This window comes from Rhincodon typus, chromosome 3 (assembly GCF_021869965.1).
Source record: "Rhincodon typus isolate 14 chromosome 3, sRhiTyp1.1, whole genome shotgun sequence".
Classification (NCBI taxonomy): Eukaryota; Metazoa; Chordata; class Chondrichthyes; order Orectolobiformes; family Rhincodontidae; genus Rhincodon; species Rhincodon typus.
The window spans coordinates 97,545,736-97,567,244 of NC_063334.1; the positions used below are offsets into that span (position 1 = coordinate 97,545,736).

Consider the following 21,509-nt stretch of genomic DNA (forward strand, 5'->3'; position numbering starts at 1 on the left):
TAAATTTAGGATAATAGGATTCAGATTTTGGAATTGGTAGTTTCTTGGGTATTTTATCTGTGAACTCTCTCACTTAATTAGAGCCTTTGCTACTTGTGCTCACTGTTTATTAGGAATTGTTTTTTTGTAAAGTTGCTTTTGGAAAATCTGAATTCTTAACAAGGAATTCAGACCCCTGGTCCATCTTTCACCTGCCAAGGCAAGGGCTTCCTGCATCAGCAGTAGTGGATACAAACTAGTTTTGCATCTCTGACATAATTTTAGAATTACACAGCAGAGACCATTTACACTGTGCTGGTGCCAGCACAATAGTTCTATTGAAGTTGATCAAGAAGATAGAGGTGGGAAGCACTCAGCAAGTCTGACGAAAGTGAATGTTTTAATGTTTTATTGTATCAAATCTTAATATGTTGTACAGAGATTTTTAATAAACCAAAGATCTTTTTGTTTAAGTGTGTAATATTTTGAATGAAATTGTGATTAGGCCAGTGCCTTGGGATTTGGTGACTTTGGCCACAATAATTTCTGATGTAAAATCAGCAACGTGCAACATTAACTTTAGTCTTCTCTCCTCAAAAGTACCTTATTTCCTGTGTATTTCCAGCAATTTCTGTTTTTACATTAGCCTAAATAATTTCTGCCTCATTGATCCTTTAAACTCTAACCATGTTTTCTATCCTTGCAGTGATAGATGTGGATTCTTAAAGGAAAATTTTGACACTTGCCCTTAGTTCATCTGTGGGGTGTGGGCGTTAGTTTGGCCAGAATTTAATGGCAATCCTGAATTGCCTTGGTGAAGGTGATGTTGAGCTGCTACCTTGAACCGTTGCAATGTAGGGACTTCCACAGTGCTGTTAGGGAGAGATTTTCAGAATTTTGATAATCTAACAGTGAAGGAATGAAGAAGGATGTGGTGTAGCTTGGAGGGACACTTGCAGGTGGTGATGTTTCCATGAATCTGCACTTGTCCTTCTAAGTGGTCAAGGTTGTGGGTTTGGAAGATGCTGTGGAGGGAGCATTGGTGAGTTACCATCTTAAAGACTACCACACACTCTTCTGAGCATCAATGAGAAGTGGATGGGCACCACTGCAGATTTGTGCTTGCAGATGGTGGGCAGGCCTTAGAAAGTTGATGTTGAATTACTCACTGGAGGATTCATAGCCTCTGACCTGTTCTTGTAGCCACGTGGAACGGCTGGTCCCGTTCCATTTCTGATCAATGATATTAATAGTGGAGATTTAGTAATGCTAATGCTGTTGAACAATGATATGGTGATACTTTTTTTTGTTGGAGATGGTCATTGCTTGAAACTTGAAACACAAATCCAAGCTCAGAATCATGAGTTACTCCCCCTGTTTCATTGGTGTCTTGCTAAGACTGGAAAGTCAATGATCTATCACTTATAAATGAAACAGTTGAACATTGTACATGAGTAGAAAATCAGGTGTGTGAACCAGCTCAGTCAGTGCTATAGATTTAACTTTGAAGAATACTTTTTTATTCTTCACTGGGTGCAAGGACATTAACGGAAAAAAGTTGGACATAAATTTGGACTGTGCCCCCGATCTTTAAACTTCCAGCTTTCTCAAATTAATGGATGCTTTATTTATTTTTCTCAGAATTCATTTGGAATTATTGAAGCGAACTCCAGTTTAAACTGCAGATACTCAAGATCTGAAACACAAAAACACACTGCTGGAGAAACTATCGGGTCTGGCAGCATCTGAGGAGAGAAAGCAGTTAATGTTTTGAATCCATTGCCCCTGGAGTTTCTCCAGCAGTCTCTTTTTAATGTTCAAGTTTACATTATTAGGGTCATTTAAAAATGAGTTAGGTACTGCTGTCTTGTGACTTTATTGTTCAGCTTTGGACTGCAAACCAGGTATTTTGTGGCTAGGATTAAGTTTCTGCTTTTAAGTTCAATTGGCTTATGGTACCCATTTAGAAAGTACTTTTCTCCCCTTCAAGTTTGCACCCAAATTTGCATATTATTGGATATAAAATTTGCCATAACCCAGCAACATGTTATAGAACATCTTTGAAAATATTTCTAAAAATATCCTTTTGATAAATTCGTAATTCATTGTTTTTAAACAAACAATTAGCTAGTTACATTAAAGGGCAGAGACAGTTGTTTAAAATTTAAAGAAAAGTTTTAACAGAATTGACATGTTAAAAGCATCAGCTGAATTTTATGGGTAGTTTTTTTTATAGAACTTTTTCTATGGCCTTCAAATTGCAAGTGGTGGAAACTCCCAAAGGTGATTTATTTTTTACTTTCATGGTATGTGGGCATCCCTGGTAAAGCCAGCATTTGTTTCCTGTCCCTAACTTCCACGAGAAATTGACTGAATTTTACTGCCACCTTTAGTAGGGAATGCAGTGTTACTAAGAGAAAAGGGAAGACCAGAAACAGAGGTGTAAAGATGTATTTTTAAAACAAAACGATTGGAGAAACGCAGCAGGTCTGCTAGCAGAGTTAGTGTTTCAGGTACAGTGACCTTTCAGAATTGGACCCAAAACATTAATTCTGCTTTCTGTCCACAGATGCTGCCAAACCTGCTGTTTCTCCAGCAATTTCTGTTTTTGATTCCAGCATCTGCAGTTTTATTAGTATAAAATGTTAAGTAACTTCGTAGCAAAAAACTTTTCAACAAATTTGTTACTTGGCATGGCACAGATATCGAAGTGCAAAATGGTTTAATATCCTTAACTGCTTTTAGCAAACTTTTTTTTTGGCAGTTCCTTATTGTCAAGGATGACTTGCTTCCACTCTGGCAAAAATTGCTAATTTGATTTGTGTCCCTGACTTGCCATATGGCAAGGACACCTACAGACTCCTGCTAGTTGACTACAGCTGCACCTTCAACACCACTGTCCCCTCCAGACTGATCTCAAAACTGCATGACATTGGTCTCAGCTCTGCCCTCTGCAATTGGATCCTCAGCTTTCTGACCCAGAGCGGGTGGATAGCATCAAGTTCCTCAGAGTTATGATAACCGATGACTTGTCCTGGACTTCCCACGTAAATGCGATAGCCATGAAGGCAGAACAATGGCTCGTCCTCCTCGGGCAGCTTACGAAATTTGGCCTGTCCATAAGGTCACTCACCAACTTCTACAGATGCACCATTGAAAGCATACTGTCCAGGTGCATAACAGCCTGGTATGGCAAATGCTCTGGCCAGGATCATAAGAAACTACAGGTGGTGTGCACAGCCCAGACCATCACAGAAGCCAATCTACCATCCATGGACTCAATTTACATGACTCCCTGCTGCAGAAAAGCGACCAACCTCATCAAAGACCCATCGCACCCTGGTAATGACCTTCATCAGGCAGAAGAGACAGAAGCCTGAACACATGCACAAGCAGGTTCAGGAACAGCAACTTTCTGGCTGTTATCAGACTGTCAAATGGACTGTAGCCTCAAATAATGTAACCTGTATGCTTCCATCTTTTTGATCTGTACATCTTTTGCTTGCTGTGATCTGCCTGTAAACAAAGCTTTTCTCTGATTTTGTCACGTATCAAAATAATCTACTCCAAAAGGTTAGCACTGCGTAATGTTATATTGGCTTAACATTTTTTCATCTCTTGAATTGCAGCTGAAATATGACTAGATCTTGGACAAACAGGCTAACAACAGTGGCTAGGTAAAACATCGAGGTTTTTCCCCTTTGCTAATTACGCATCTTTACAGTAAATGCTAAAGCAAAGTACTCAGTTGTATTTGACATACTTTCATTCTCAATAAGACCAATTTTTAATCAGTGTCTTCTAAGGTTTTGGAGTAGATTTGTAGCTCGGGTTGTGGGTGATGAGGTTGGTTGGCTCGCCGAGCTGGTTTCTTGTATCGCAGACGTTTCGTTACCATGCTGGGTAACATCCTCAGTGCAGCCTCCGATGAAGTGTCGGTGTGTTTTCCCGCCTGGTTTTTAAACTCTGGGGTCCTTTGAGATGGATTGCCTCACTTCCGGTTTTCCTTCGTAGTGGAAAGTATATGGGGTCGAGTTCAATATGTTTGTTAATAGCACGCTTCGTGGAGTGCCAGGCTTCCCGTTTGGTCCATCGGGAAGGAAACTAACAACAAGGGTACACGAACACCAACAGGCTACAAAAAGACACGACCAATACTCACTGATTTCAATCCGCATGGATAAGGAGAACCACCATTTCCACCGGGACAACACCAAAATCCTTGGACAAGCTAGGCAGAGACAGGCACGAGAATTCCTAGAAGCCTGGCACTCCACGAAGCGTGCTATTAACAAACATATTGAACTCGACCCCATATACTTTCCACTATGAAGGAAAACCGGAAGTGAGGCAATCCATCTCAAAGGACCCCAGAGTTTAAAAACCAGGTGGGAAAACACACCGACACTTCATCGGAGGCTGCACTGAGGATGTTACCCAGCATGGTAACGAAACGTCTGCGATACAAGAAACCAGCTCGGCGAGCCAACCATATTCAACAGTGCCCTCTATTATGGGTGTAAAACTATTCACTGTTTGCCTTTATCTGCTACATTAGTAGCAGATTAGTAGTAATACATTAGTATTTCCTCAACTTTTTACTTTGTTTCTCTGTTTGATTTATAATTTTTGATACTGGCCCTTATGTTGTTTTACTTTATCTACTTATTCAAAGGACTCCAGTTTTGTAGCTCCACTATAAGGTTGTATAACAAATGTCCATTTTTGGTCTCTGTAAAATGTTTTCTGTTGACCTTAACCTTTTGCTAATCTACAATGGGTTGTGAGGGAATCAGATGTAGTGAAATATGTTTGAGGTATTTTCAAATGGAATCTTCTACTAAAGCTTCACGTGTGAGGGGCCAGATTTGTATTCAGATGCACATGACTTGGAGCTTTCCCAATTGATGGAGAAAATAAGACAAAAAAGCAACTAATGCCTGTCAATTGTGCAGGTAAACAGCCCTCCTCTGTTACCCACCAACAATACTCTCTTACAATATTATTTTACACCTTATATGGATTTCAGGGCTCATGACTGATCAAATGTTCCTTAATTTTTTTATTCATTCATGGGATGAGGGTGTCACTGGCTAGGCAGCATTTATTGCCCAGAGTCACATGTAGGCCAGACTTGCTAAGGATGGCAATTTCCTTCCCTAAAGAACATTAGTAAACCAGATGGGTTTTTCCTGACAATTGACAATGGATTTGTGGTCATTGTTAGATTCTTAATTACAGACATTTACTGAATTCAAATTCCACCATCTGTTGTGGTGGGATATGAATCTGTGACCCCAGAACATGATCTGGATCTCTGGATTAACAGTCCAGTAATACCACCACTGGGCCATCGCTTACTTGGCGATGTAATAAAATAAATGCAAAGCACTGAGTCTGTTGAAGAAACTCAGCCGGTTGTGTGACATCTGTAGGAAGAGAAACAGACTTAATATATCCATTAACAGTTCCAAGAGGAGTTGTACTGTACAGTTTGTTTTCCTTCCTCCTTAATTGTGATCATCTGGAATTTGGCATTCTTGCATTATCCTGCACTAAGCAGGATGTCTCTCTTCAACAATACATTGAAAACAGTGTAGATTGATTAATGGTAGAGATCAATACTATTATACACAATCAAACATAAAGTTTCATATTGAAAATGTATTTAATGAATTTCTCCCCTTGTAAAAGCATGTGCTAGAATTGTGGTAGACTGGTAGTTGTTTCTATTTCTGCTTTTCATGAGCAAGAACCCTGAACTTTTGCCTCTAAGTACAATACAATCACAGTACAGTTACTGTTTTGATATAGTCAAGTCTAAAAAGTCTTGGGCCTCTGAACAGCCAGTTACATTTGATTAAACCTGTTCAGATGATGTTACACATTTTGCATACAGCATTGCCTGTTAAATCTTGTTTCATTTGAATGACTGATCTATCTTTAAAAGTATTTTTAAAATGTTGGTAAACATTTCTTGGTAAATAGGGTATCAAGCAATTGCATGTCCATGACTTGTTTCAAACACTTTCTTGATTGAAAACTTACTAGGCTTAACAGCATTGGTAGTTATAGTAATGTCAGTTAAACTTTTAGTCTTTGATTTGTAAGATCTTTATTACTAATAGTCTCTTGGACACTACTGCCTTTATGTAACGAATGGAGTACTCTTAAATGATAACATTGCAGAATATCCCCAAAACAGCAGGTGAAGGCTTAGAATAATCAATCTACCTCTTAGCAGTTTCAAACATCTGTAAAGTTGTTGACAGAATTTGTAATAAAAGAATTAAGAGGGTATGTGCCCAACAGATTTTTCTTTAAAAAGGGACAAATCAAGAGCACACAACCAGAAGTATCTTGCTCTACTTCTGGGGTAAATAGGATATTAAATTTCAATTACAACTCTATCACTTGCTTTTTAAAAAAAGGAGAACATGACTGAAAAGCTCTGTAGTGGTGAGAGATGTGCAAAATGTTATGAATGACCCATAATTATTTTTCACAATGTAATTATGTGAAATAGAAAATCATTCTACTTTAGATGAGTGAATTTTTTTTTGAAACAACTGGCCTTGAATCAATTGAAGTACCAGCCTTGGGCACTGTTCTTTTTCTACTGAAATGTATAGGTGAGGGTCATGAAATTCACAACCATAAAAACTTAAATACGAACTTTGTCATCAGAATGATGTATAGTAAAGATATCAAGACACAATGCTAGGTTCTGCTGTAGCTAAACTTCTGGCAAAAATACAGCTTGGTCATAACTGGTCAATTCATATAATTAGAGAACTACTTGGTTTCACTCTGTGCCAAGTTCACCAGAGGATGTGGAGAAACAGCACACATGGTTAAGGAGATGCCAGTGTAAAAGCTAGGTGCAGTTAGTTTTTTTTTTGACCACTTGTGTCAAGCAGTCAGGAAATTCCAGGTCAGTTACTGGCAAACTACACTTCAGGTATTCTCCCCAAAGGCATGGAAAGGATTATATTCTCCAATTCTAGCAGTGAAGTAGAGGTTTAAAAAGTATTTTTGGCAAAAGCTAATTCAGTTGGTATTAAAAAAGGTGTTAAAACTCCGTATAAAGCATTTTGACTTCTCCAACAGTTTGCATGTACTATCATGATATAACTTCCCTACTTTTGAATTTCTCTTGAAGACTGTGCAACACCTATGAATTTGTGCAAAGTGAACAAATTTCAAAAAAATGTAAAAGAAAAAAAAAGTGTCTACGGTAATATTAACCTTACTCAAAACAATTTCCACAGCCAGGGATGTGTTTTTAATCAAGAGTGCAGTAATTGTTTTCAGTAATTTCACTCAAGACACTCATTATTGCAAGCTTTGAAACTAATCCAAAGAAAAACAAATAATAACTTATGACAGAGTTTAAGACACTAGGATTAAGCAGGAATAGCAAACATTCACAAGGTCCTTTACATTTTACAGTTTCTTCTCATTAGTAGGTTCTGCAGGCTACACTCGTACCACTGTATGATTTCTGGGTACACTATTTGATATTGGTATTTTCGCTTTGGGAGTCCCCCTCGTTTGCTTCATTTCAGATATACTGGTCAACAGTATAGACCAGCAATTCTGAAAATCGATCATGAACACACTAAATTGTCCCTTTAATTCAAAACAGAAATCCAAAGCATTTTTCCAGTGTACAAGTGCCAGTCTTTACAGTGAATCCCCTTCACATATTCTATTGCAATCAAGCTGCTTTCTTCGTACTGTTGCTGGGGAGTACCTGGAGATTAACCTTTGACCTGCAGATTTAAGCATAATAACATTAAATAGTGACAAGTGATCTTTACAATAGGTTCAACTAACATGTAGGAGAGGCCGTTTGTATTTACATCTAGTTACTTGAACCAATAAGTAGTCCCTTTTCATCACTTTAATTGCTCAAGAAGCTACTACCAATCAGATTTGTCTTCCTCTGAGTGCACTACACACCCGGTCATAGCACTTCATGTGAACATACAAGACCATTCAGCTTTTCATTGAAAAGCAGCCTTCAAAATTTCTCTTCATCTAACCGAAGACGTGTGATTTTTAAACTATCCTCTAGTCCCTTCCACAAGGGGGAAATAACTTGACAGAATTGATACTGGAAGGTTAGCTAGGGGAATGTGTATTGTAGAAATGCTACTGAACCAGCAATTCAGGGTTCAAGAAATCAAAGTCTGGAACATAAAACAAAAAAAAAAGTCTTGGTAATGGTAATCATGAAACTGCATCTTATAGGGAAAAAAGAAATCTGTCACTCTTGCGCAGAGCAACAGCAACGTGCTTACTTACGTAGCCCTAGAAAACCACTCACTTTAAAGGACATTTGTGGTTAACACTGCTGCCTCACAGCACAAGGGACCCAGGTTCAGTCCCAGCCTTGGGAGACTGTGGGGAGTTTGCACGTTCTGTGTCTGCATGGGTTTCTGCTGGGTGCTCCTGTTTCCTCCCACTGTCCAAAAGATGTGCAGGTTAGGTGGATAGCTGTGCTAAATTTGCCACCTTGGTTCAAGTCAGCAGGGATGACTGATCAACATGGGGCCTTCCTCATTCAACCATTATCTGTATGAAAACAACTGAGCTAGCAGAAGTTAAGGCTGGTATAATAAAAGATTTTCTGAAATTGCAGCAAACTGTCAGAGATGGCTAACTTGGCAAGCAAGCTCCAGGGAGACAACAATACACTGTTCTATCCTAGGAATATGCTGAGTTGACCAATCCAGTCTCACCAGATGATGAAGGCATTGTAAATGGCCTCAACATCCTAATGGAGAATGAGTTAGGGGGAAAAAAGTAAACTGGACATTTTTGGATTCATTCCTGGTTTCAATCCAGTCGCTCTAGCTAGATTGTCTTGGATTACTTGTCCCCGCCGCCCTCAGCTGACACAGCCTAAAATCAAATGTAAAGTACACACTAGACAAGTTGAGACAGCTAGATCCAAAGACATGTAACTGCCTTCTTGGCTACATTGCTGAAACCAGAGCAGGAAGAGAACATTTAAAATCGCTAATATGCAGCTTAAATGTACTGCATTGCTGTAATTCAACACTAATTGTTTTAAAGGTATAAAATGTATAGCAACAAGTTTTGGCAGAACAGACTAGCCGTAAATGGTTGAATGACAAAGTGCTAAGGCATTAATGGCAGTGTTTGAAACGTGTAGATAGTTAGTTTTTAAATTTAATCAAGTACAAGCAGTGAAACATTAAGTGAAAAACTGATTTACCTATTATGGATCATGTGGCTTTTCACCAGATGTCCAGCTGCCAGTGCTGCCATGAGAGACAGTTCACCTGCCATTACTGTACCACAAACTATCTCTGCCAGCTGACGTGCATTTTCACCAGGACATTCCCGACTTGCACCCTGAACACCAAGCATCTAAGAAAACATGTAGAAATATTTTAAGTAACAGCAGATTGTAAGCAGATTTAGTGAGTGTGAGGAGTTTGGTAATAGATGGATAAAAAGGTGCTCCTTTTGTTTATCTTTTGCAGGGACCATTCTTTCTGGGACATGCTTGCCTACTCCACCCCACAGCACCTTCCCATGCAAACCGCAGAAGGCGTAACACCTGCCCATTTACCTCCTCTGCACTATCCAAGGCCCAGACACTTTCCTGAAGCAATATACCTGCACTTCACTCTATCTAATTTACTGCATTCACAACTCTACACTGGGGGAGACGAAACACCACCTGGATGCCTGCTTTATGGAACACCTATGCTCAGACTGTAAAAAAAAAGTGTTTTCAGTTGCCTGCCACTCCAACAGCGTTCCCATGCCAACATTTCTTTCTCAGGCCTGCTATGGGTGCTCCAGCAAGACTCAAGGCAAGCTGGAGAAATAAAACCTCAGGTACTTTACAGCTCTCAGGACACAACATTGAATGTAACAATTTCAGAACTTGAATATCCTCCTCCATCTTCAGTATCCACCCCCATAACCCCAGGTCCTGTTTTGTATGGGTTGCTCCCAGCACAGCTAACCACTTCAAACCACTGACCGTTATCACCACCTCAGTTTAGCAGCAGCAGCCGCCACCTCTTTTTTCTTTCAGGCCTAGTTTCCTCAACATTTCAAAGCAGGAGAGATAATTTCTTACAGGAGGATGTACATGTTTCTCCTGACTGGTGATCAAAAACCACGGGACAAAATCTCAGAAACTTATTAAAAATAAATGTCTTGGAACCCATCAGCAGGGAACTGTCAACAAAGTTTAAGATCTATAAATCACTTTTAACTATCCATTCAGTTACAGCATAGATGGGTAGGCCATTTAAAAAACGGATTGAGAAAGGTGTCACAACGACGCCACCCAGAAACCAGAGAAGCAGCACCTCATATTCTGCCTCGGGAGCCGACAACCCAATGGTCTCAAGGTGGACTTTACCAGTTTCAAAATCTCCCCAACCCCAGCATCATTCCATGACCAACCCTTCCTCTCGTCCCCGCCTCCTTGACCTGTCCGTCTTCTCTTCCACCTTTCTGCTCCTCCCACCTCGCTAACCAATCCTCACCACTGGCTATCTGCACTCACCCCGCTATCAGCATCTCAACTACCTTCCCCAGCCCCAACCCTCCGTCTATTTACTTCAGAGCTCCCTTCTCCCTCCCCCATTTCTGAAGAAGGGTCGTGACCCAAAACGTCAGCTTTCCTGCTCCTTTGATGCTGCCTTCCTCCATCTCCACACTGTTGTCTCTGACTCCAGCATCTACAGTTTTTACTACCTTTGACAAAGGCAGAACTTTTTCACCACAGGTGGTGGTGAACCTTTAGAATTCATTACCCCAGAACACTGTGGAAGCTCAAATCATTGAGCAAATTAAAGACACCAAAGGAATATGGGAGATAACATGGGAAGGTGGCACTAGATCAGATGTAATCTAACAACAGCGATGCACACTTGATGGGATGAATAGTCTACTCTTGTTCCTATGTTTAGTTACTTCTAAAGTAAATCTTCCTTAGCATTCCACACTGAACAACAAATCTTTGAATGGTATCGGTTACTGTTCTAATCTTCAAATAATTTGAAGTTGCTTTTGGTCCAGAATACGCCAGTTGTTCACTTCACTAGGCATAGAAAGACTACATTAGAGATTTGAGTCACCTTAATTTCCGCTGTCTAATAGTGGCATCTTTTATATGAAATGTAAAAAATTAAAGCCCCCACCTGCGCTGACAATTTGAATATTAAAATTTCCATGGTTTTCTTGTTGTTTTAAACACTTCAGGTCACTAATGTTCTGCATCACGCCTCACTGTGAACAACTGGCTGTTGAATTTCCCATAAATGCACCAGTCACTATAATGTAGTCTGCTCTCGGGGTATGAAACAAGCCAAATATTTGGCCAAAACTAATACCTTCTCCATTTACTTTTTCATTAGTTTTCTTCTGGTTTCAATCTACACATCAAGAAATACAACATCAAATATAAATTATTTACATAAATTCTCACCTGCAGGCAAGTTTGCTGCGGTGGCAAGTTGGTTCCTCCCCCAACAGTTCCAACCTCTATGGACGGCATGGTGCAGCTAATATACAAGTCTTCATTACTGGGGCCTGTTGATTCCATTAACGTAATACAATTCGAACTACCAATATTCTGGGCTGGGTCCTAAATTAGAAACATGTAGCATCAACAAAAACAGGGTAAAGAATTAAATGCTTATGGGTTAGAAGAGTTTTGAGGTAAAAAACACCAGCGCCAGGTTGTGTTTATCACCTTAAATATGCACTTTTAGGCAATACTTAAATGGATTGAGCGGAAACTGATAGTGGCAATGTTCTAGTTGGCTGTACAGCCAGCTAAATCATTAAGTTGTTAAGATCCAAGCTGGTGAGTAGTCATTGGTAACACTTCTGAAGCAAATAGGCTACAGGAATGGCTATAGTGGGACATGCCATAGAAGTGAAACAATGAGTGTAATTTTAATAGGATTATTTTAAAATTAGAGCTATGGTTTAGTATATCTTCAGTAGCTGTGGCAGGTATGATTAGCAAATGGCAGGCAGTTCTCAAATGCACCAACAGCAGAATGATTATATGGCCTTGAAAAAAAAATACAAGAAAGGTGGATCTCAATCTCCTGAAGTGCCATGGCTGCCTCACTCATTTCTATTGTTGATGACAGTGGGGTTTCACAGTAAATAAGGGACACCAACAACACATTCTAGTTCATCAGTAAGATCAGACAGTTTTAAAATTACATTGCCACCAAAACTACCCAGGTAGAACAGTCATTAGAAAATTACCGAGTTACAGAATCAAACAGCATCAGAAACAGAACATTCAGGCCACTCATGCACGCCAAATCAGGAATCCCAAACTTAACTAGACCCATTTTCCTGAGCTTGGTCCATATCCCGCTAAAATCTTTCCTATCCATGCATCTGTTGAAATGTCTTCTAAATGTTGTATTGTATCTTCCTCTGGTAACTCATTCCATACATGCACCACCTTCTGTGAAAAAGTTGCCTTTAGATCTCTTTTAAAAACCCTTCCCCTCACACCTTAAACCTATGCTCTCAAGTTTTGGGCTCCACCACCTCCACAAAAAGACCTTAGCTACTCACCTTATCTATTCCCCTCATGATTTTAAAAACCTCTTTAAAAGGGCAACCCTCAGCCTTGATGCTCCAGGGACAAAAGATCCAGCCTCTCCTTATAACTCAAACCCTCCAATCTTGGCAATATCCTTATAAATTTTACTGCTCTTTTTAGTTTAATAACATTCTTCCTGTAGCAGAGGAGTGACCAGAAATGAACACAGTACTCCAAAGTGGCCTCACCAATGTCGTGTACAGCCACATGACGTCCCAACTCCTATACTTATGGATAACATCCAAACAGTTCAAAGGCCAATTAAGTAATTGCAGCTTTGGAAATCATGTGGTTTTACCAATGCTAGCCTAAATTTTTAACCAGAGTCTTAACAATACCATGTTTGAGTTGAGACATCAGTTAAAGGAGGATCTCTCAACTTGTCAGGTCTAGATCCAAACAAAATCCTCTATAAAAACCGAAAGAACCACGGATACTGTAAATCACAAACAAAAACAGAAGTTTTTGGAAAAGCACAGCAGGTCTGCCAGCAACTCTGAATAAAAAAAGTTAACATTTCAGGTCCGGTGACCCTTCCTCAGAACTGACTCCAAATCCTCTGTTGGCTACTTACCTAGTATATTTCCAGTAAGCTCTCACTGAAGGAATGTGGATTTTCATTATTGCAAAAATGTGTACTATTGAGAATGCAGCAAAATAAACATTGAAAAAAATTCTTGCACCTACCTGTCCACAGGCAATATAAATAGCTGTAACGATATTTGCAGCATGTGCGTTGTAACCACCCTGACTTCCAGCCATAGCTGAACCCACTAGGTTTTTGCTGATATTCACTTCTACAAGAGAGTGTGTAGAGGTTTTTAATACCTAAAGAAAACAAAACAAAATGCAAAGAGAATTAAACTAATTACAGACAATTGTTGGAATCAAATGATTTGTAAAAGCCTTTAATATCGATTAGTGCATCTCTTATTGAAGTAGTGTGAACCATGCAAAGTGCAAACACTTGCACACACTATATACCTCATGCACAACTTTGGCTGGAATGACTGCTTCACAAACTATAGACTTCCCCCTTCCCTCAATCCAGTTAATTGCAGCAGGTTTCTTATCTGTGCAGTAGTTGCCACTAACTGCTAGTACACGCAAAGATGGGAACTCTTCCTGCAACCTGGAGAGAGCCTTCTCTGTACCCTATTAAATAAAACAAGGAAAAAAAAAGCACACCAGTCTTAAGACATCAAATTATGAGACACATACAAAAAAGGTCACTTAATCCATTGCACCCACATAGAAAAAGTACTCATACAACTTATACAGCAGTTTGCTGTTCCTACTATGCACAATAATGTTTCCCTATACATGACTTTTGCATCACCACACTTACTTTATCAGACTGAAGCTCACTAACATTTAAACAGCAAAAAGTAATGGAATGCATTAAGGCTGAAATCAAGTAATATTCAGAAACTACAGATTAAAAATGGCAATCTCGAAATTTATAGCTGGTCTCATTTTTCTTTTCACACCCCGCCCCCACCTTTTTATTGGTGCGTTTTGAAACAAGAAAAAAAGGCATGACTTATTTAAAGGAGTAATAAAGGGAAGTTAAGATATCTTAAAAAGCATTTTACAAATGCCGCAGAAGTTACTGCAGCAAGTAAAAGTTCACGATATAGGGTGCAACACATTGAATTGAATTAGCTTTATTGTCACACTTACTCAAATGAGTACAGCGAAAAGTTTGTAAGTTGCCACTTACAAGGCCATCTTGGGTACAAAAGGTACCTACATACAATTCTTAGTTACAGAATAGAGAAACGAAGAAAAAAAGTTACATCACAGTATGGCCATAGGTCAGAAAAAACAAGCAGCAAAGTTAAAAAGACAAAGACCACAGTATCTCTCCAAAGGGTCTCTGCAGCAGACGAACACAGGGGGCCTCCACATGGTCTGACCGCTGGCTGTCGCCATGCTCTCTGCTGGGCCACTATCCCTGCTCCTGCACCAGGCCGCTGGTTGCCGGCATCCCCACTCCAGCTGCTGGCGTCTCTGCCAACACCATGAGGAGTGGGAGGGAGAAAAGATGAAAAAGAACAGGTAGAGCAAAGAGTCCTGGTTGGAGCATCCTCCACTGCCATCTTACATTATCGTGGATAGAAGATTGGCTGCCTGGCAAAAACCCAGTATGCTCGCATTGTTGTTTGATTGGCAGAAATATGAAGAATAGGGAGTCCTACAGGCAACTGTGCTGGGGGCTTAACATTTTACAATTTACACCAATGACCTAGCTGAGGGGACCAAAGGTGTAGCAGCTTAATTTGAAGATGATACCAAGGTAGATAGGAAAGTATAGACATGTCAAGGCACAAAGAATTTGCAGATAAACAGAAGAAGTTGAGGGAGTAGGTAAAAATCTGCCAGATGGAGTATGATGTGGGACTGAAAGCAAAAGGGAACTATGACAAGAAACGTGGTAGAAGTCCAGATGAGCTGCAAAAGATGACCGACTAACCATGACCATTTTCCTAGAGATCAAGTCCTGGTAATGATATACAAGTACAGAAGGTTGTAAAATGCCCAACTGAAAGATCAGGTGCTGCTCCTCAATCTTCACTGCAAGAAATATAGAAGGCCAAGGGTAGACAGGCTGTATCAGGACAGAATTAAACCACCAGCAACCAGAAGATCAGAGCCACAGGTACGTTTAGCATTTAAATTTTTCCATTCTTTTCCCCCCGCAAAAAGAAATGGTGTCACTGGCTCAGCCAGCATTTATTTCCCCAATTACCCATAGGGCAGTTAAGAATCAACCACATTGCTGTGGGTCTGGAGTCACATGTAGGCCAGGCCAGCTAAGAACAATGACAAATGCCTTTCCGAAAGGACACTGTCAATGAACTCCTCTAATTCACCAAATGACAATTGTTTTATGGTCAGATTCTTTAGACACTTTATTCCAGCTTTTTATTGAATTCAAATTGCACTATGTCATGGTGGGATTCAAACCCAGGTGTCTAGATTAAAAGGGTCTGGTGCTAATACCATTACCTCCCATATCATAGACCTGTCCTTTGTTCTTTCGCTATCCCAGTCCCTCATTCTGCCTCTGTCATTATTTCATACTTGTTCCATCTAATATTTTCTTGTTCTGACAGACAATACAGTTTCTTCACATGAATGCTGCATAACCCTGTTGACTATCTCCAGTATCTTGAACTTATACTTGCCTTCGAGATCATGTTCATGCCCATGGCATCTCCAGTCTTTGATTGAAAACGGATATAGAGATCACGTCCAGCAAGCCCAATCTGCAGCCTCTGAAGCCGGGCATATCTGCAGATTTAAAAAATTGTAAGATTCTATGGAAAAAAAACTTGGAGATTTTACGTAAACTACAGTTGATTTGTAGAGGCAAGAAACTGCAGTCAGTCAGTTAAGCCAATCCCTAGCATGTTAGTACTAACTTGTTTCGTATAATTCCAAATGATTCTAGGGCCACATTTCTGGTTGGGGTAGATACAGGACAGGTGACAGAATCTTTCATGTCTCAGCTGAGCTACAGAGAGTTTGTGGGAATTCTGCAAATTAAACCTAACTGACGTATGCTTGCTGAAAGTTGTGGTGGGGAAATAGAAAAGACACAAGGACAGTACTGGGCAAAGAAAACAGATTACCACCACAAAAATGACAATATAATAAAACAGATTAATGCTATTCCTCCAATTCTTCCTGAGCCTCATTTCAACTTTTGAAGCAGGAATACATTGTTCAATTTTCTTCCCAGCTACTAGAGTGAGCATCCTCAGAAACTGAAAGAGGACAATAAAATAGGTGGGAAGTTGCAATGAAGAAAAATGAAATTGGATTAAATGCATGGCCCAAAATTTGGCAGATGGCGTTTAAAAGTAGGTAAGCTCAAGATTATCCATTTTTGGTCAAAAGAATGGAAAAAGGCAACTTACATAAAGACAGTACAACATGCTTTGTGAGGTGGGATTTGGGTGTCCTTGTGTATAAGTCACAGGAAGCTAGTATACAGGCATGCTAGGTAAGAAGGCAGACAAATGTAATTTTGGCATTTATTGAAGGAATGACCCATAAAAACAGGGAAGTGTTGTTGCAATTATACAAGGCATTGGTGACACTGTATCTGGAGAACTACATACAGTTTTCACCCCCTCGAGGAAGGATGCAGTTCAAAGAAGGTTCACGGATGAGAGATTTGAGCAGTTTAGGCCTATATTTGCTAGAATTTAAAAGAATGACAGGAGATCCAATTAAGGTTCAAGATGTGTTAAATGGGATTGACAAAGTAGACAGCAGATGTTTTGCTTCGAAGGGAAATATAGAAAGAAAGACCATTGTTTTAAATCTGTCACCCCTTAGGCTAAAATTGAGAGCAGCAGAAATCACTTCTCTCAAAAGGGGCGTGTATCTATAAAATTCACTTAGCCCAGAATGCAGTGGATACTGGGGCATTGAATTAAATTTTGAGGAGATTACAGATTTTTTTAAAATTCCTAATGGGTTAAAGGATTAGGAAGAGCAGACAGGGAAGTGGAGTTGAGGCAGAGATGACACCAGCCATGATGGTAGTAAATGGTGCAGCAGGCTCGACGAGCAATTTGCCTACACCTGCTTCTAGTTCCTTTGTTTCCACCACTATTGTGGTTTGCTGACAGAGTACTGATGTGCACTTCATAAATTCCAAAGATTTATTGTATAATTCTGAGATTTCTTCACCAAAAGAAATGTACTGATGCTTCCCAAACTTTTAAAATCATTCCCTGTCAGGAGCATAAAATGTCTTCTGGACACTTTTCAAAGCTTCTTGGTGGAAGCAGTTTGTACTAAGTGTCAAATTCAAATAACAGTGGGAAGCTACATTCACTGATATTCTTTCCTTCCAAGGAGTCAGAAGTTGCTTTAAACTGGATTTAGAACTAAGCCAAACTCAAAAGTCTAGCAGTGAAATTAAGTCACTCTGTACCAATGTCACTTGCAATAACTTCCTCCAGCTCATATTAGGACCATGTTCTTAAGTTAAATTCACACTATGTCCAGAACAAATACAAAATCTAACTTTAAGTACAATGCAGCAATATTTTAATTTTTTAAAATTGTCTGTACATTTCTGCATCCATGGAGCTCTACACAAATGTATATTCCACTGGAAGGCTCCAACATCAGTGAAACGAAGACCTTTGGTGCTAACTGCAGGTGAAATTAGGAAAAAATGGTAAAGAAATGGACCCACATTATCACTTCATGGCAGCCGAACAACAATACAGCGCAGAATAATCTGAAATTCAAAGCGTCTCAATCTAATATTGTAGAATACACAAAACCTCACCTACTAGTGCTGTCAAACATCTCCTTCATAATTTGAAAGCCTTCAGGGTTCTCTAGCCAGGTTTTCACTTCTGCTGCCTCACATGCAGTCGGCAGCCTTACAACTGGCCCTCTAGTCATTCCATCTGCCAAAACGCGACTCCGTGCTCCACCACCCAGCTTAAATTGAAAGATCAAAATATTTAGTTTCACCAGCAAGCAAGTTAAAAAAGGTAATGAAATATTTAGTACTCGACTATAAAGCATTTGATTTTACTTATGTGATTTAATGTATTACTGTCATGTGTAGCAAAGTACAGTGAAAAGTATTATCTTGTGCACTTTGCAGGCATATTGTACTACATGAGAGCTTAAAAGTGTAGCACAGAGTGCAGGTTATGACATTTCAGCCACCGTGGGGTGGGAGGATTTGGAGAGAGAGTGCCAGAACGCACAACGTCAACATTAAGAGTCCGATACCAGAGTGGAGGAACCTGTTCTTGAATCTGTTTAATATAACATTGGATGTTTAAGTCTACTTACACATATTGCCCTGCAACCACGGTTAGTGCTTGCCACAAGACAGCCTTCAGTCGTTGCCATAGGCACTTGGAACTCCTTCCCATTCAGGAAAAGTGGTCCAACAACTCCCACAGGGATGGGCATGTAGCCAATGATATTCTCACAGCAAGTGCCCATGACCTAGCAGATCAGGTTAGACAAAATAAATTCACATGTATTGAAAGAAGTAGAATTCAATTTCCAAATCCAAAACTACAAATCCTGGATTTAATTGTCTCCTATCAAAGTTCAGCTGGTTAAAAAGCCAATTCATTCATATCTACTATTCCCAGTTTGATTCAAGTTTGCAGACTCGAGATCAATTGGTGATATAAATGGCCTCACAGCCTTTCGTAAAATTAAACTAACCAATTGGTTCCTACTTCAGGATGCATTTCAATAATATTTGATGACATAGTGTCGATTTGGATGTCAAGTAAAGGCCATGAAGAAACTTGACTCCAGTTTCTTAAAAAGTTGAGTGCCCAGCACTCTAACCTCATGCATGTTGCATGCAAGATTAACTGCAGATACCTGAAATAGGGAAGTCAACTCCATTGGTAGTACAAGATTTAAAAAATTAATATACACATAGGAGGTACAGCTGGAAGGTGCCGGGGTAGCATGATATAAAATTTGATCTCCTAATCCATAAATAAAATCACTGAAGAGGAAAAAAAAAAAGGGGAGCCAATACAGAGATGTAAGGAGTTCCACAGGTGTGCAGAGTCATCATGTTCCTCCTACAATCAGGCCTCTCAGATTCTTGTGGTGCAGTGGTAGTGTCCACACTAGCCAGCAGATGTATAACATCTCTGACCAGAATAATTAGAAAATCTTACATCAGGCCCCTCAGTTACAGGATTGAGTCAATAACGACTGAGAATAAAGTGGAAAATCAATAAATAAGTCAAGTGTAAATCTTCATGAGAATTATTCATTTCACTCAAAACTAAAAAATGTCATCACTAAAACTCGTCAAAGTTTAAAAATACAATTGAAGATGGTTTAAAGTTTGTATTTAGTTTTCCTTTCAAACAGTTTTACCTAATTTGGAGGAAAAGAAACAAATAAGTTTTCCACGTCTCTAACCTTTCACTTCTGAAAGACACCTCCATAGTTCATAGTTCCATCTCACTCTTCCAAATCTCTAGTATTGAGAACTCTGACTTACCAGAGAGTAATCGTAATCCTTGTAGGGAAGCATTTGTAATGCAGTAGTTTTTGGCAGTTTTTCAGCCAGGATCTGTCTACGAATGAACACACCACGTTCTGGAGTTTCCATCATATTCTCCAGTTTGTAAGCTGGAATATGTTTGGCATTCACCAGACGGATTACCTCAGCATCACTAAGGTGTTTTGCTCCTCGCTGGAGATAATAAAAAAACATAAGCTCGAAATTAATTTAAATAAACATTTTAGAAGTATTTCTATGTGTACTGGTGATGCTGATGCAAAGCTATGGGCCAAGTGCTGGTATATGGGATCAGAATAATTAGGGCTTGTTTTTGTCTGGTGCAGACTCAAAACGGGCTGAAGGGCCTTTTTCTGTGCAGTCAAACTCTATGACTGGCTATCTTACCAGAAGTTTAATTCCAAGAACTCTACTTTAACATTCATTCTCTAGCAGATTCTATCAAAATTGAAGCAAATAGAAACCATGAACATAAAGCTACCAGGTTACTATAAGCACCTGGTCCAGGTTTGGTGATAACATTTGAAATTGTTACTCAAAATGGCAAAATAATAGTGCGTCTTAAACAAAAAAAGGATTATTTAATTCAAATTAGAACCCTTTTTAAATTAGTATTAGAAGTCTAAAGTTCCTTATTCAGCCGTTCACATGCATCAGAAATTGGGAAATTAAACATCTAAATTTAACTGAACTCTGCAATTTAGCAGCATTGGCAGATTAAAAAAAACTTAGAAGTCGCTATGTTAAATGCAATAAAACAAGGCATAGTGTGAGAATCAGTGCACATTTCTCAGTATATATTATCTGTTATCTACAATAAGGACAGCTGAATGCTGTGGTGGTCACTAGACTAGTAAATTGAAAAGGGCTTTTTATATTCTGAGGACCTGGCTCAAATACACCACTGGAGGTGGTGGAATTTGAATGCAATTTAAAATCTACAACGAAAAGTCTAAAGATGACCATTAAATAATTGATGTAAAAAAGCCCCTCTGATTCACGAATGTCCTTTTGAGGAGGAAAACTGCCACCCTTACCTGGTTTAGCCCATGTCACTTCAAACCCACAGCAATGGTGGGTGACACTCATGCTCTAATTACAACAAACAGTTTTTTAAAATAAAAAGCTGGATAGACCGGAAACAAACAAGTCAAGCTCATCGACCCTTACTAAGTCCTCCTTACTAAGGCGGAAGGCTATTACAAAATTGCATAATTGACCCAGTCTGATCAAGCAGCAGCCTGACAGTCATAATATCACATCACACATAATGCCCCATATAACACCATCCATAGTGAGGTCCTGTCACACCACCAGGATTGACGCAGAAAAGATGGCAGCTCCCTGGTGTATAATCATAAGAGTTGTTAACACATCCTGCACATTTTGTAAACAAAAAGCAGGACAAATCCAACTTAGCCAATTATTGCCCCAGTCTTTTCTTGATTGGTAAGCAATGGAAAGGGGTAAATCAACAGTATTATCAAGCTGCACTTGCTTACTGAAGCTCAGTTTGAGTTTGGCCAGGGCAACTCAGTCCTATCCGCATTACACAGCTTTACTGCAATGGGGTTATAAAAGCATCTAGAGAATCAATGCTCATTTCATTTTGTTAACTTTATTCTTTAACATGGAAGCTGTATTTGACAGTGTAGCAGAGGAGCATTAAGAAATGCGGAGTCAGTGGAAATCTGCAGAAAACTCTCCACTGCTTGGAGCCATATATGGCATAGAAGGAAGGTAGCTGTGGTTGTTGGAGGCTGCAGGAGTTTGTCATAGGAGAATCCTAGATGCAATCATCGTCAGCTATTTCAGTGATCTTTCTCCAATCATATATGATCAGAAGTG

The 21,509-nt window shown here is 39.5% G+C and overlaps 1 protein-coding gene across 2 annotated transcripts in view; it reads right to left on the reverse strand.

Moving 5' to 3' along the window:
- Positions 1-5,628: 5,628 nt before the first annotated feature.
- The window catches only part of hmgcra (3-hydroxy-3-methylglutaryl-CoA reductase a), a 33,165-nt gene continuing 17,284 nt past the window's right edge, over positions 5,629-21,509 (reverse strand). For both annotated transcript variants that reach the window (XM_048619457.1, XM_048619463.1), the window contains 9 exons: positions 19,641-19,835; positions 18,449-18,607; positions 17,928-18,085; positions 15,802-15,907; positions 13,595-13,765; positions 13,298-13,438; positions 11,465-11,623; positions 9,227-9,381; positions 5,629-7,754 (listed from right to left, as the gene is read on the reverse strand). In XM_048619457.1, the coding sequence (XP_048475414.1) occupies positions 7,700-7,754; positions 9,227-9,381; positions 11,465-11,623; positions 13,298-13,438; positions 13,595-13,765; positions 15,802-15,907; positions 17,928-18,085; positions 18,449-18,607; positions 19,641-19,835 (1,299 nt within the window). In that variant the 3' untranslated portion in view covers positions 5,629-7,699. The remainder of the gene's footprint in view (positions 7,755-9,226; positions 9,382-11,464; positions 11,624-13,297; positions 13,439-13,594; positions 13,766-15,801; positions 15,908-17,927; positions 18,086-18,448; positions 18,608-19,640; positions 19,836-21,509) is intronic.